This window comes from Camelus ferus, chromosome 30 (assembly GCF_009834535.1).
Source record: "Camelus ferus isolate YT-003-E chromosome 30, BCGSAC_Cfer_1.0, whole genome shotgun sequence".
Classification (NCBI taxonomy): Eukaryota; Metazoa; Chordata; class Mammalia; order Artiodactyla; family Camelidae; genus Camelus; species Camelus ferus.
The window spans coordinates 13,801,541-13,817,947 of NC_045725.1; the positions used below are offsets into that span (position 1 = coordinate 13,801,541).

General features: G+C 38.8%; 1 protein-coding gene across 4 annotated transcripts in view; it reads right to left on the bottom strand.

Annotated features, from left to right (window-relative positions):
- Positions 1-12,429, bottom strand: part of PIAS2 (protein inhibitor of activated STAT 2) — a 73,216-nt gene extending 60,787 nt beyond the window's left edge. For 3 of the 4 annotated variants that reach the window (XM_032470646.1, XM_032470644.1, XM_032470643.1), the window contains exon 1: positions 12,207-12,428. In XM_032470646.1, the coding sequence (XP_032326537.1) occupies positions 12,207-12,230 (24 nt within the window). In that variant the 5' untranslated portion in view covers positions 12,231-12,428. Of the gene's footprint in view, positions 1-2,044; positions 2,134-12,206 lie in introns of all 4 variants that reach the window. The other variant, XM_032470645.1, reaches the window with a different exon arrangement.
- Between the last annotated feature and the right edge of the window lie 3,978 nt (positions 12,430-16,407).

A 16,407-nucleotide genomic window follows, 5' to 3' on the forward strand; every position in this document is an offset into this window, starting at 1 on the left:
ATGTCTTTCAAAAGGTAAATGGTTAAACAAATAGATACCATGGAAAACTACTTGACAATAAAAAGGGATTAACTATTGATATATGTAAAAACATGGATGTATTTCCAGAGAATTATGCTGAGTGAAAAAAACCAAACCCAGAAGGTGACAAAGTATATGAGTTCATTTATATATCATTCTTGAAAGACAAAATTATAGAAATGAAGAATAAGTGGGTTCCAGAGATTAAGGAGATGGAAAGGAAATGGGTGTGTCTATAAAAATGGTAAGATGAGGTATCCTTATGTGATGGAAATGGTCTGTATCTTGTGTCATTATCAATATCCTGGTTGTGATACTATATTACAGTTTTGTAAGACATTAGCATTGAGGGAAACTGGGTAAAGATTATATGGATGTTTCTGATATCTCTGTATTATTTCTTACAACTGTGAATGAATTGAGTTATCCTAATAAAAAAGTTTAATTTAAAATTACAAAGACCAAGACTATCACAGCAGGTTAATTCCTTTAATTCAATAGCATGACATTCACAAGAATGTCATTGACATTCACAAAAGAACACAAAAATGTAGGGGGAGAGGGAATTTTAAAAAGCAGGCAAAGTTAGCTGACCAATAGAAAAATAACAGGTATGTTAATATTAAACAGTAGTGTGTAATACAAAAAGCATTACTAGACATAAGGAGTCACTACACAGAGTAAAAATTCCAATTCAACAGCAATATATAATAAACTTAAATTTCATGTACTAGCAACAATTTCTAAATATAAAAATTGTAGAGAAGCTACAAAGAAAACAGAAAAAAATTCTAGTAAAAGATTAACATACATCTGCTCTCTAGACAAAATAAAGATAAAAGATCTCAACAGCAGAATTAACAAGCTTAACTATGGGACATATATAAAACTTTGCACCAACAACTGGAAAATAAACATTCTCTTCAAATAGGTAAAAAATGACCACACAGTCTCAACAGATTTCAAAGGATTGTACCATATACCGATCATCGTGCCCAACCACAACACAGTTACAGGTCAGTAACCAAATTAACTAAAGGAACTCCCATATGTTTTGAAATAAAACTTTTAAATAACTCATAAATTGAAGAATTCACCCCTATGTGATGCGGGAAAGCAAATACATAGAGTTAATGATCTTGAATGCCTGTCAAAATACTGAAAATTAATAAGCAAGGTGTTCAACTTTAGAAATCAGAAAAACAACAGAAATAAACCCAAAGGAAGTATAAAGGAAAGAAATAAAAAGCAGAAACTAATTAAATGGAGGAAGGGGGCGGGGAATACATTGAAGAGCACTAAAAAAAAATTTAGTTCTTTGAAAAGTTTTGAAAAAGTGGGACTTTTAGCTTTTAAAACTCATCAAGAAAAAGGCATCTTGAAAAAGATAAAAAAAGACATTAACTACAGGTATTACAAAATAAGACATTAACAACTTAATTCAAGAACATGGATGAAATGGACAGCTTTCTATAAAAGTATAACCTACCAAAATTGATTTGAAAATTGAAAATATGAGCAATCCTATAACCAAAGCAATGGAATCAGTGATTATGAAGTGACTCACAAAGAAAATAACAGTAACAATTCTACAAGGGAATTCTACCAAACACTCAAGAAACAGATCTTTCTAATCTTAAATAAACTCCTTCAGAAGAAAGAGGAAAAGTATATATTTTTTAAATTATAGATCAATATTATTATTAGAGGCAAAAATCCTATTTTAACTTGATTCAAACTGAGCCAAGTAATGAAAAAAAGGGTCAGACCAGGGTTGACTTTATACTTGGGAACACAAGGTTGATTTAAGTATTAGAAAATCAGTCAATGTATTTCACTGTGTTAACTAACAGGTTACAGAAGAAAAACATGTGATCCTCTCAAAAGATGCAGAAAAAGCTTTTGATAAAAATCAACATCCATTCACTATTTTTTTTTAAGTTAGCAAACTAGTAATAGAAAAGCACATCCTTAACCTGAAATGGTTATCTACAATAAACCTACAGCAAGCATCATACTTAACTGTGAAACTCTGAAAGCATTCCCTTTAAAATCAGGAACAAGATCAGGATGCCCCCATCACCGCTTGTATTCAACATTGTACTGGAGATCCTAGCCAGCACATTAAGGCAAGAAAAAGAAAGAAAGAAAACAAAGCATAAGAATTGGAAAGGAGGAAACAAAGAGGTCATTATTCACAGATAGTTCTGTCTACACAGAAAATCCAAAAGAACTCTACAGACAATTTATCACAATTAGAAGGACAGCAAGGTTGTTACACAAAGTCAAATTGTACTTTTATATATGAGCAAGGTAGAAAATATAATTTCAAAAGATACTTTTTTGACACAAAAATAAGGTACCTAGAAGTAAGCCTAACAAAATATTTACAATAGTTTAGCTGAAGAAAATTATAAAACTTTACTGAAAGACATTGCAAAAGACCTAAATAAATAGATATTATGTTTATGGTTAAGAAACTTAACAACAAAATGTTAGTAGTCTTCAACCTGTTTACAAATTCAATTTCCCATCAAAGTTCCAACAGGTCGTGTGTCTGTGTGTATCTACATAATTTTTTTTAAATGGTTCTAGAATTATACAGAGGAGAAAATCGCCAAGATGAAGGCAGGAGGACTTGGCCCACTTCTGTGTCCTTCAATGACTGACTGGATCATTTCAGACCAATCCTCCCTACGAAAACTTAAAAAACTGAGCATATACAAAACATCTAATTGAAAGTACGAAAGCACTACAAGGCAGCAAGAACCTGGGAGGCCAAGACTATGGAAAGAAGCCTAGAAAATAGAGTCCAATATTTAATGTCTCTTTTCCCCTGGAGATATTTGCAAAATATAACCTGTAAGAGCCGGTATTTGGGATATATAATAAATGCAAATCAGTGTAAAAAAGACAGATGGCCCAATATAAAAATGGGCAAAAGATTCAGCAAGGCATCTCACACAAGATATGCAAATGGCCAATAACTATATTAAAAGGGGCTTAACATCATTACTCATTAGGGGAATGCAAATTAAAACCACTAAACATCCACCAAAATTGTAGAATTAAAAGGACAGATGAGAAAGGATGTGGAGCAACTGGAACTCTTATTATTGTGCAAGCGGAAGGGAATGAACAAACTACAACTACATACAATGAAATGGATGAATCTCTTAAACAAAATTGAGAGGAAAAAAAGTCAGACACAAAAACATACACATACTATACAGTTCCATTTATACAAGGTTCAAAAAATAGGTAAAACTACTGTAAGATGTTAGTCTGGCCAGTAAGCGTCCTTAAGAAGGAGGAGTTAGTCACTGGGAGAGGACTCACGGGAAGTCTCGAGAGTGCTCGTAATGTTCTATTTCTTGACCTGCATATAGTTATTTTGACAAATTTCATCAAGCCGTACTCTCAAGATCTGTATGTTTTCTATTATGAATACCCTATAGCAATAGAAGTTTGTTTTTATGGAAGTTGTTATAAAGTTATAGTAATTAAAATAATGTGATGGTGCTGTTAGACTAAGAGACTAGAGTCCAAAAAGCATAGATAGATCCAATTGTAGAACTATAACAAATCAGTAAGAAATAAAACAGCAACAAAAAATCAGTACAAACACAGGCAAAAGACATGAACAGAATCTCAGAAGAGGGAAGAACATGTTAATAGTATAGTAAAAGATGCTCAAATTCATTAGCAAAAGGAAAAAGTAAAAAACTAAAAGGTGATATTTTATACTCACTGGCAAAAACTTTTAAAGTCTGATAAAAGTAAGTATTAGCAAGAAAGCTAAGCAATGAAAACCACTGCTTGCGGGAGAAGGCAAACACTGATACAATCCTCTTTGGAAAACCACCTAGCATTATCCAGTATTGCTGAAGATGCACATATCCTTAAGTCCCAGTAATGCTACTCCTAGAATTCCTAAAGTGAAACACACTTTATTAAACAGTCGCATTAAATGAGATTAATAAAGATTACAAACAGCATCATATCAGTGGTTAACTATGTTCACAAAGTAAGTTACTTTTTTCCTTTTTTTGCATTTTCAGAGCTTTTTGGATTTCAAAAGTATAAATAAGGGATTTGGGGACCTGTAATTGGGGGGGACTACACAAATTTCCAACAAGAATAGATAAATTGGCATTTATACAATGGAAACTCAAAAACAATGATAAACAACAACAACAAAAATCCCAAATACATACAGCATTATTTGATTTGTATAAAATTTTAAAACACACACACAAAAATATATATATGTGATTTCTATATATAATTTTATATATCTATATAATGCAGGACAATATCAGGAAGGGGATCCTGCTGACCCAATGAACTATTTAACTTGTACGTTTATTTACCTATACCTTATCTATTATAAACAATATTTTGTACCTATTAAATAACTTAAATATTTAAATTTTTAAAATTAGCATGATATGCCTAAATACATAAACCAATTCAGAGAACTGTCTCAAGAAAATTTTTTAAAGGAATTAGTATCCTTAGAGAGTTCAAGGTTATTTTCCCCCATAAATCAAGGACAGGTTGCTTATTTTAAAAAAAGGAGGAGGGGGAGAAAAAGAGGATAAAGCTCTTAAAAATCAAAAATATAATTACTAAAATAAATTCTATGGAACCATGGAAGAGTTCTAAGGCAAAGTCATGGATATCTTCCAGAATGTAAGCAAATAAAAACATCAATCTAGAAAGTTCAATATTTACCTGTCAAGAGTCTCAGAGAAAATAGGAAAGAAATTACCAAGAAATAGAAGGTAATTCCCCAGACCTGAGGAGTCTTAGAACTGAAAAGGTCCCACCAGAAAGAATGAAAAAGGCCCACAACTAGACACACTTCACAACACCAAAGACATGGAGATCACCTTGAAGACTGTAAACAAGGTTACCACAAAAAGACAGCCAAGACGTTTGCAACGGACCTCTACTAGCAACACTGGGTGTTTTAAATTCCTAGAGCAAAGCATTCAAAATTTGGAGAAGAAAACTGTACTGCCAACCTATGATTCTTTTATCTAAACTTTCCATCAAGAACAAAGGCAAGCCACCCTCAAACATTTAAGAAATTATAAAGTGTATCATCAGCATACCCTTCCCAAAACAACTACTCAAGATTATATCCCAGTAAAATCAAAAGGAGTCTAAAAAAGAGAAAGGCATGAGATCCAATAACAGCCGACCTAACTCGGGAATGCCATGCAATCCCAGGATGACAGGTGTGCAGCAGATTCTAGAACTAAGCCACCCTAGGAAGGTTGAGAGCTCCACAAAGCCTATCTTCGAGGAAAGATGAATGGTTACAAGATGAGAACATATTGTGATATTAAAGTTTAAAAATAATTTCCATGAGCTCTCCACAATCAAGCAGGACCTGGTTGTATTTCTCCTTTAAGGAGCACAGGTTTAATAACAGAAGCAAAGTTCCTCCAGAGTGCCACACTACTTGGTTCTACAGTAACTAATACTTCCATCAACATGCATATTAGAAAGGCTGGTTATTCATATTTAATTTCTAGAATCTTCCTGTAGAAGCACAGGAAAGTTCAGAAGAGTTATAAACCATAATATAAATGCTATAAACCTTGACAACATAATAGAAAATGAAGACTAGAGGAAGGAGAATGGTGGAGGTAGGCAGAAACAAAGGGGAAAGGATGAATGTTAAATCCTTCTCTGAAAGACTGGGAACTAAAGAGATACTGTCTAAAACTGATAGGTCAAGAAACAGACATTTAACTATTAGAAAAAGTTTAAAGTATTCAACAACAGAATTAGGAACAAAAATGCAACTGGTAGAAATCAAAGTGCTAGGGCAGGTGGAAAACACAATCACCCAAATTTCTTTTCTACCAGAGAGTCAGGCAACAGACACCGTTTAGAGTTGAGAGAAAAATCAAGATACAGAAAGATATGCTTTATTTTTGAGTTTTGGGACTAACCTAAGGAAAAAAAACTTAAAAAAAAAAAAAAAGTTAAAGGCAGTTATATCCAGGACTTCAGAAAGAACTTTTACTTTTCTTCTTGAATTTTTATGCAGTCTGCACAAGTATTGCTTTCATTAAGAAAGAAAGAAAGAAAGAAAGAAAGAAAGAAAGAAAGAAAGAAAGAAAGAAAGAAAGGGATGAGGAAAAGAAGTAAGAGATTTAAAAATGTTATTAAAGCCATCTTCCAGAATTTGGGGGGGGGGGTCACATAATTTGTCCAAGGTCATACAGTTGAAAACCATGCCTCTCCAATACTAATACCAAAAAAATACTTTCTGCGGCACAATCAAGATTTGCTTTTTACTGACTTGTATGAATAACCAAATGAAGATTTCTGAATGTCTATGTTAAGTTTATACTGCTCTCTGCAGAGTCACAAAAACACTTATTTGTTTCAAACCATTTTTCCAAAAAGTCTAGAGTAAAGGCCATGTTATTAGTGGGTTCAAAATGAATATTCACAGAGAATAGTTTGGACTTTAATACCAATTGACTCCATATCACTTTTACTTCAATTCGACTGTGCAATTTTTTAAGTTCCGATATTTGAAAAAAACAGACTAGCGGTCAAGATAACTCAGTGGGGAAAGAATGATCTTTTTAACAAGTAGTCCTGGAACAACTGGATATCCACATTCAAAGGGAGTTATAGCTCTACCTCACACCATATACAAACCTCAAATTGGATCAACAATCTAAATGTAAAAGCTAAAACTTTAAGTAAAAGCTCTTAGATGAAAACAGGCATAAATCTTTGACACCGGATAAGGCAATGGTTTCTTAGACTTGACATCAAAAGCACAAGGAACAAAAAAGAAAAACAGATCAATTAAACTTTGTCAAAATTAAAAACATCTGTGCTTCAAAGTACACTATCAAAAAACCAAAAAGACAGCCCATAAAAAGGAAGAAAATATTTGCAAACCATGTATCTGATAAAGAACTTGTATCTGGACTATATAAAGAATTTAAACAAACAGACAAAAAAAGCAAATAACCCAATTAAAAAACAGGCAAAAGGTCTGAATAGACATTTCTCTAAAAAATAAGCCAATAAGCCCATGAAAAGATGCTCAACATCATTAGTCATCAGGGAAATGCAAATCAAAACCACACTAAGATACCACTTCATACCCACGAGGACAAAGATGTGGCAAAATTAGAACCCTTATAACACTGCCGGTGGGAATGTAAAATGGTGTAGCAGTTGGAAAAGATTTTGGCAGTTCCTCAAAAACTTAAGAGTTACCACATGACCCATCAATTCCACTCCTAGGTATCTATCCAAGAGAATTGAAAACCTATGTCCATACAAAATGCAAACACCTGTAGATGAATGTTCATACTATCCAAAAAGGGCAAACAATCCAAATGTGCACAAATTCATGAATGGATAAACAAAATGTAGTATGTCCCAGACAATGGAATATTATTCAGCCATAAAAAAGAATGAAGTACTGATATATGTTACAAGAATATACCTGAAAAGATTGTGTTAAATGAAAGAAACCAGACAAAAAAGGCCACATGTAAGATTTTATTTCCATGGAATGTCCAGAATAGGCAAATTCATAGAGACAGAGTAGATTAGTAGATGCTGAGGGTTGGGGGAAACAGGGCACAGAGAGTGACTGCTAATGAGCATGGGTTTCTTTTGGGGTGATTAAAATGTTCTGGAATTAGACAGTGGTGATGGTTGTAAAATTTTGTGATCAGACCAAAACTACTGAACATTTTAAAAGACTGAATTTTATGGTATGTGAATTACATCTCAATAAAAATTTTTTAAATAGACTAGCTAAGATCCAATCCAGAAAAACCAAGGCAAAAATGCTAAGAGAAACATCTGGAGAATGCAACAGTTATCACAAAAGAGATTCATGTTTACCAGAGGGAGGGTGCAGACCCAAGAAGCAAACAAACATAAAAATGAAAACAGCTAAGAAAATCTTGGTTTACTGACTAATTAAAATTTATCTATTTCATTTTAAGTTACATATTTGGTTTTGAATGTGCTAACATAATCACCTGACATGATCTCAAATGGAGTCCTGGAAATTTTAGTTGTGTCCACTAATAATAGCTTTGAATTACAAAGTGAATTCTGTTACATCTATCATATCTATTAGACTAGTTTTCACCCAATACTTGCGGGCTCCAAGGGATGAAGACCTTAACCTCAAATCCCCCTATTAACTTTCCATTCTCCACCTGTATCCCAACAGTGTCTGAAACTATCATGATGGGAAGTAAGGAACCAAACATTCAAGCCTTCAACGCAGAAAATCTTCTAATACAGAATTACTTAAGCCTTTCAGTAGATCTTCTGTGTCTGGTTTACCAGTATCTATAAAGAAAGTTATAATCACTGGCTCTTTCACTGGCCCAAATACATATCTACACTTTTGCACACACATTCACTGGAGATAATAAACTCTCAATGCACAAAAGGAAGGGGGTGAGGAATACAGGAGAAAGAAATCCTTAAAAAGAAGAATGTTACCACAAGATTCCCCCCTCCACCCCCGACACTTTAAGTAGGGAAAGTGGATTAACCAGGTTAAACTGTAGCAAGGACCTTTTTAAGGACTGAAATTATGCCACCAGGAGACCAGAGTAGAAAAACCACTCTGGCTGAAAAAGAGATAAGGGACTTCAGACCCCAATTACTCTGCCTCTCCTTCTTCACTGTGTTTGGTGCTACTGGAGACTATTTTGGGGAAAGAAAGTGGGGCAGCAGTGACAGATGTCCAGGTAGTCAGATTATATAAGCCTATCCCAGGTTAATTCACAACTAGTTAGTTAATTCACAAACTAGTTAATTCACGAACTCCTAGTAACATAAACGCTTTAAACAAGCAATTATTCAACTGAATAATTTCTTTTCTAGCGCCTTGAAAGTTTCTAATACGTGATGCATTACTATAATCACCTCTGACTATACAGACCATCATTTCCCTTCACAGAGAACTTACCCCTTTTCCCTTCCCTCAACCCATCAGGATGATCTTGAGAATCAGGTTTGTATAAGGTGAGTCTAACCTCCCGGCTATAGACCTACAGACGATTAGAACAGACGTGGACCCCGCCCCCCACCTAAGCTCAGCCAATCAGATCCTCTCCCCGAGAAGAACTGAAGAGAGATGTGCTAGTATTTATTGGTCACTTGAACTGAAGGCAGCAAAGTGTAGGGATGCCACATTCGGCTGTGACTGAACAAGACCTCTGGTACTGGCTCACAAGGCAGTCTTAACTGAAATTTGCCAGGCAGCTTCTTAATGTTCTACAGGAGTTGCCTCGTCAGGAACTCCCCTCCGCTGAGCCTAAAAAGCAAAGGCACAGGAGTCACTGTCGCACAGTGAAGATGACCTTTCCCCAAATTCCCAACCTCCAGTACAAGAGATGGCAGCACTAGCAGGAAGTGACCTGGTACAGTTGTACAGGCCCTAGGGAGTCACCCTGAATGAAAATGGACAAAGATGATGGAAATTCTCTCAGCGGCATTAACAGCAGCCAAACATGTGGCATCCAGGTTGGCTGGCCATTTCCTCTGCTGCCAAGAAGTTAGCCAACAAACCAATGCCTATGACTTTTCTTGGTCCTTTTCCTTTAATTCACTTCATTATCACTCTGATCATCAGAATATATTCTGAAGCAGAGATCATTTAGAAAACGTGTGATGTTTCTTCACCTCCTCCTCCTAAGGAGATTTTTAGTCAGCTGTCCGGTTTTCCCTACAACACTGTATGTCACATGAGAAGGGTGCTTGGTTATTTATCATTCAATTTAGTTCCTAGATTGCAAGATGATAGCTAGGAGCTCGATGTGGACCCAAAGGAAACTGAACAGAGCAGTACAGAGTACCTACTCTAAAGCTAGACCTATGAGGTTAAAAATCCCAGGACTTCCAGTATCGGTCAAGCTGTGTGATCTAGGTCAGGTTATTCAACCTTCCTTGTGCCTCAATTTTTCATAGAATTGTTGTGAGAACTAAGTAAGTATGTACGTAAAGTGCTTAAACCAGAGCCAGGCATGTAATAAGCACTTTATTACAATGGATATCTGCCACCATCATCATCATCATTGCAGTGGGGAGTGGGGAGAGATACAGCACATCTTTAAACATAGAAGATGCTACTGAGCAGCTAAGGCAAAGACTGGGTTAGATAACTCAGCATTTGCACAGCCCATACCTCCCTTCCTCTGAAAACTCTCTCCAGTTAGTCTCTGTTGCTCACCTTATGTGAACTGTGGGGGAGTGGGCCATCTTCTATAAAGGGCAGGGAGAAGACAGCTCATTTATAGAAAAAGATGATGAAGCTGATCCACAAAACAAAATGGGAGTGGGGAGAAAGAGGGGTAAGGGAGGAAGAAAGGGTAGGGGGAGACGGTGGAGAAGGGGGAAAAGGTCGAAGTGCGGGGACTGGGAGGGAGAGAGACAAAGAGAAAGAAAGTGAGAAAATCTATGGTTTCCAAACACTTTCTAGTTCCAGGTTCCATTCCAACCTAAGCACTGACTGCCCTTTCTGCCCTATACCAATAAAGACATTCTCCACTTTTTTTAAGCTTTAACCAACATTTATAGAGTCTAACACAAATCTTGGAAAAGTTTTCATTGATAAAAAAATCTTAGAAGAGAAAAAGTTGTGTACATCCGTTATTACACGAAAATTAAGACAATATTGCAGATAAAAGTAAATTTAACTACAAACTTCAGTATTCTCAACCCATCCTAAACCTAACAAACGAATGTATACAGGTGAGAGGCTCAGGCCTGATTGTTTCAAAAGCTCTACAGCTGAGGCTCTGAGACACTAAAACCCTCGCTCTTATCAACATGAACACTCTACCTACTATCAAGGTTCTCTATATAAGCTAGTACAAGGCATAAAATACATTAATCTACTTTTCTCTCTACTGAGAATTAATTTCTGAAACAGCAGAGGGGAAATGGAAGGCATTACTCAAACTGAAACAATTTCCCTTTAGATCGAAACCATGTTCACCACATCAGCCAGGTAACCAGCCAACATCCTTCCCCCAATCCCATCCCGAGCCTAAAAACTGTAGGAAACCTACCAACTGAATCTTTTGGAAGATTCCTCTTCCTCCTTATTCGGAAAAAGTAATCCTAACAACACATGTCTATGTTGTGCAAACTGGCCGCGGTTAACTTCAAGTTCCTATTCATCCCTTCTTTGACTTTTTTTTTTTAATCAGGGTTTCCATCCTTAAGTATCCCATTTATGTTGTCAGTAATTCAGCGATCGATTTAAAAAAAAAAAAAAAAAAACTGGCTGATTTACCACGGTTTTGCCTCAGTTGAGGACTGTGAAGGTTATCAGCCCAGGGAGACATATCTTTTCCATTCTAACCCCAACACAGCCCATTTCAAACGTCTACTATACAAAGGTATCAACAATAAAGTTGTGACCTTGTTCTAAGGCGAGGAAGAAAAATTTTCAAGAGCAAAACGAGTTCACAAACAAACCTCATGACAGCACGGACTTTGCGGATTTCTTACCACGGCACTAAGAAAACATCAAGGTTTAAGGCCGACTGTTGAAGGCAGGGTTCCCCAAAGACCATGCTTCTCTCCAAGATGTTGAGGAAGCACTGGTGGGAGGAAGGGGCCTTTCTCGTGACAGATCTGACTAAACGGTCGCGTCAGCCACAGAAGAGAGAATCCCTAAAAGCAACTTCACGTTTCAGAAAACAGTCACCCACCAAGTGAGTAGCCTGTAGACTTAGGAATCGCCAGACACGTACACCCCCTTGCGAAGGTGGAGAAGCAAATCCTGCTTCCCACCTCATCCCTTAAAACAAACGGGGAAGGAAGTCGGGTCCCCACGAGCCCCTCCCGAGGGAAGCCCCGGGCCCCCGCGCGAAGCCCCAGGCCCCCGCGCCAGGTGTGCGGATCCCTGACCGGACCCACCGGCGGGCTCATCCTGGGCCCCAGGCCCGCCACCCCCGCGCGGCCCGGGCGTCCTCCGCCGCCTCGCTCCCCTCCCCCGCCCGCCTGCCCTGGCGCCCGCTAGGAAGCCGGCCGGGGCTCGGGGCTCCGCCAACCGGTTCCCGCGAAACAAGGTGGCGGCCGGCGACGTTGCGGCTTCCCCGCCTCCCCTCCCCTCCCCCGCGGCCTCCGCTGTCCACTCCCGCGGCCCCGCTTACCCTCAACTCCTCGAAATCCGCCATTTTATACCACCCGCGGGCGCCGCCGCCGCTGCCGCCACAGCACCCCCTCCCGCTGCCGCCAACAACGCCGCCGCCACCACGGCCGCCGCCGCCGCCTCCAGCACCATCCTGCACTGGGCGCCACTAAAGACGCCGCGGCCACCGCCGCCGCCGCTGCCGCCGCCGCCGCCGCCGCCGCCGCCGGGCCCGTCACGTGACCGGCGCCGGAGCTCCGCCCCGCGCGGCCCCGCCCTCCCGTAGCCCCGCCCACCCGTGCCGCCCCCTTCCGCCCGCGTCTTCCGCCCGCCCTCCCCGCGAGCGGCGCTTGCTTGCTCTCGGCCTCCTCCTCCTCTCGGCCCCCGCCCTCGCCGGCCGAGTGCCCGCCTCCCGGTCTCCTTCCTGCGCCCGGCCCTGTCGCCTAGCCCGCCTCAGCGCCAGCTGGTGCCTCCCTGCCCGGCGTGAAGGCCCGGCTCGATTCCCTAAAGCGCCGTCGCGACTCCACTGTTACCGGCGGGCCTGGAGGAGGGAGTGACTGAGGGGAAGAAGAGGTGGCTGGGGACCCGTGACAGGAACATTTCGGGAAAATTCTTACGGTGCCCTTCCCCACTTTGGCAGTGGAAGGAGGGAGCACCCATAAATAAAGCCATCCCCCTGAGTAGTTTTGGCGGAACAACCTAAATATGCGTGTTGAATAAGCTTTTGTTCCGATCTACTGGTGCAGGGTTGGTGAGACCTGATTGGGTTGCTAATATCCTCAGAGTACTAACCTGGCTGGGTCTCTCCGACTTTGAAGGGCGGCTGAATGTCATGGACTGCAGAGTTGAGAGAGTTAGGGGAGGGAAGTTGGAGAAGTGAAATAGGAGAGCGCCCAAAAGAGTCCTGATGAAAAGTCGAGGGGTCAGGGAAATCAGATAGCTAGGAAAAATGAAATGTCAAAGGCAGAAAAGATGGAAAGAAGCTTCCCGGCACCCCTGACGTGCTGACAAAGGATGAGAGGGGATGCTAGATCAAACTGATCAAAAAATTCACTGGAACAAGTCCAGGGTTTAAATTTTCTTGAAGAGGTAGTTGGAACCCAACCATGAAAAGACTTTAAAACAGGTAATACAATTTACAAGGCCCTGCTTAATCTGGTTCCTACCTGCTTCCTCTTCTCACTCCCCCTTCACTCCACCAGCACTGAACTTCTTTCAGTTCTTCCATCAGATTCTCCCCACCATCAGCAGCACCGCCTTTTAAGACTCCTAATGTTGATCTGTGGGCCAAGAATAACTTCCCACTCTACCTCTTCGCCTAACTCCTGTTCATCCTTCAGGTCTCAGTTTAAATATCACTTCTTCAGAAAGACCTTCCCTAAACCCATATGCCCCATTGTAATTCAGATCACTCTCTGACTGCTCATAGGACCTGAACCATTCCTTCACGACATTTTTCCATGGTAATTATATAGGTCTTTGTGTGATTATTAAATCAATCATAATTATTGTTTAACTTTTTTCTTAAAAAAATTTTTTAAACCCATTAGACTGTAATGACTGACAAATGCCTGGAAAATTGTTGGCTTCCTACTTGTTTAGTGAAGAAAAGAATGAAGAGTCTCTAGAGTAGGTCCTAATTCTGTATCTCCACCGTTAATTTTGCAGTCTTAGCTTGGCTTATTCTTAATCTGAGTTTATTCTCCATAGGCCTTGATTTCCACCTCAGCAGAGTTTAACATTGTTCAACAAACATTAAATAAAGGCCAATATAGGCCAGGAGCTTTGGGTAAATATAAAGATCAACAGGATACAATATAGCGCTCCCACCAAGGAACTTACAACCCATAAGAGGCACCAACACAAACAGAATTATAAGAAGCAAAGCCGTGCTGAGATTGTTTGAAGTGTTCATTGTAGGGATGGGTAGGTTTGACTGGAAAGAGTTCTAGATGGTGCCCTATTCTGGCCTAAACCAGTAATAGCGGGGATTAGATCAGGACTGTAGCTGTCAACCCAACTACTACAGAGCATTTCCAGGCCAATTAAATCAAATGTGGGCCCATGCCCCCGAGGTAGCCTAATCAGGTAGACCAGTTAGCGTCTGGGACATGTATTCAGGAATTTTAGAGTTGAGGAGATTTTCTAGCATGTGAAACACTGTAGTCATTTTCCCACAATGAGGGGCTAACCTGAAGACCAACCCATCTCATAGGTAAGAATCAGCAAAAAATATCAGAATTAGCTTTAACACCTATCTCTGTTTGTCAGTTTTCTTAAGCCAATCCCTTTCCTTTACTATTGTAGATAGTTTGAGATGGGTTTTCTATTAGTTGCAACCAAAAGAATTCTGCAATAGGTTGCTACTTTGTCTCACCAGGCCAGATGACAAATTTGGCATCTTTTTAAAACTGCATTCCCTAATATTCAATATTTGTTTAAAGGAAAGACAATGGTAAAGGGTAGAATGGAAGTCTATCTCTTTACTGTGATAAACAATTTAGCTCTGGTCCACATTTGTATATACTATTCATCAAAAAGAAATCTCTGCAACTTACCTAGATCTAACTTCCTTGTAATGTGGCATAACATATCCTTGGATGGGAGTGGGGAAGGAGAGAGGTATGGAAGCCTCACCATTACTATAGGCCACATATAGAACTGTTCCCCTAGAGGAATTCTGTTAAATTTTCTCATTACATTTTCAATGGTTAAATGTGTTAACACTCTTTATGGATTAAGGTTCTAGGCAGTTACCCAGCTGGGCCAACCCTTTAATTTGGCCCCAATTAAAAAACATAAGCATTGTAATTAAAGTGTTCTAAGATTATACTACATGGACTGACAAGTCTCAGGAGTAGCTTTTCTACTTGTCTAACTTTGGCAAAGTCCCAACCTAGTTTTTCTGATCTGTTTCAAATCTCAGGATGCTGGAAGATTAAACAAGATAAGGAATGTGAGTACACTTTATAAACTAACAAAGTGATAGATGATCAGATGATTGTTTTTTAAAATTTAAACAGCTGATAAGCACACACCCCAAAAAAGTATTTAGAAGCACTCATATACCCATATGAAATATGCTAGTATCTTTTGAAAAGAGTATTCAACCTAGTTGGACCATGCATGGAATATTGAGTTTACCTTCCAAGCAGTTGTCTTGTGAACCCATTCTCTTCCTGTCCATGAGCCCATCAATCCTCCTTGATCTCAACATCTCTCTTTTCCTTTCCCTGGATTTCTTCCTCTTTCACTATATCCATGTTCAAGCCAACTAGATAATTTCAAGCCACTGTTTTTCTTTTGCCAAGTACACACCTATTTTAATCACATTTCTTCACTCCTTTACACTTTGCAGATAGTGCCTGGCCTCAACCTTTACTGAAACTAATACAGTATCAAGGAAAATGAACAATGAGCTTATCTTTTATTTTATATTTCCAAGTTTTATTCTGAAATTTTAAACACAAAAAAGTGAAAGCATAACACAGTGAACATCTATATACATTCTAACTAGATTCAACAATTCTCAATATTTAAACAATTTATATTAAAGTATAATTTATATACAGTTAAAGCCTCATGTAAATGCTTATCAAGATACAGAACATTTTCATCGCCCCATAAAATTCCCTCCTGCCTCTTCCCAGTCAAACTTCCCGCCAGAAATAAACAACGATATGATTTCTTATACTGTAGAGAGAATATTTAAATAAAGAAAACCTCTCTACTTATTTTAAAATGCTAGTATAACCTTAATGCCAAAACCAGACAAAAATTAATTTCTTATCTAACTTATGAATGGATCTTATCCCAGTAATGCAAGGATGGTTTCACACTAGCATATACGTTAAAGAACTTGGTGATTTGATACAACTCAACAACTGAGAACAATCAAAAAATCTGGATTTAGAAAACCAAAAGCAAATGCCTAATATAAGGAATTATCCAGTCCAAATCTTAGAAGGTGGTAGTGCAGGCAGTTAAACTGAACATTTGTCCTGAGGCATTTGATAATCCAAAAGTAAGATCTATGAACTGAGCTATGGCTTTTGCAGGATTGCTGGGCAAGAGAGAAGTAAATCTGAATCTAGTGCCATAGAAGATGTAAAATCTAATAAACAACCCCCATATGTAATACAAGACCCCAGGGGGTAAAGATAAACCAGAGATAAATCAGCACTTCCACAAATTGCATTCAGGTTTTACAGTAATCAGGAAAT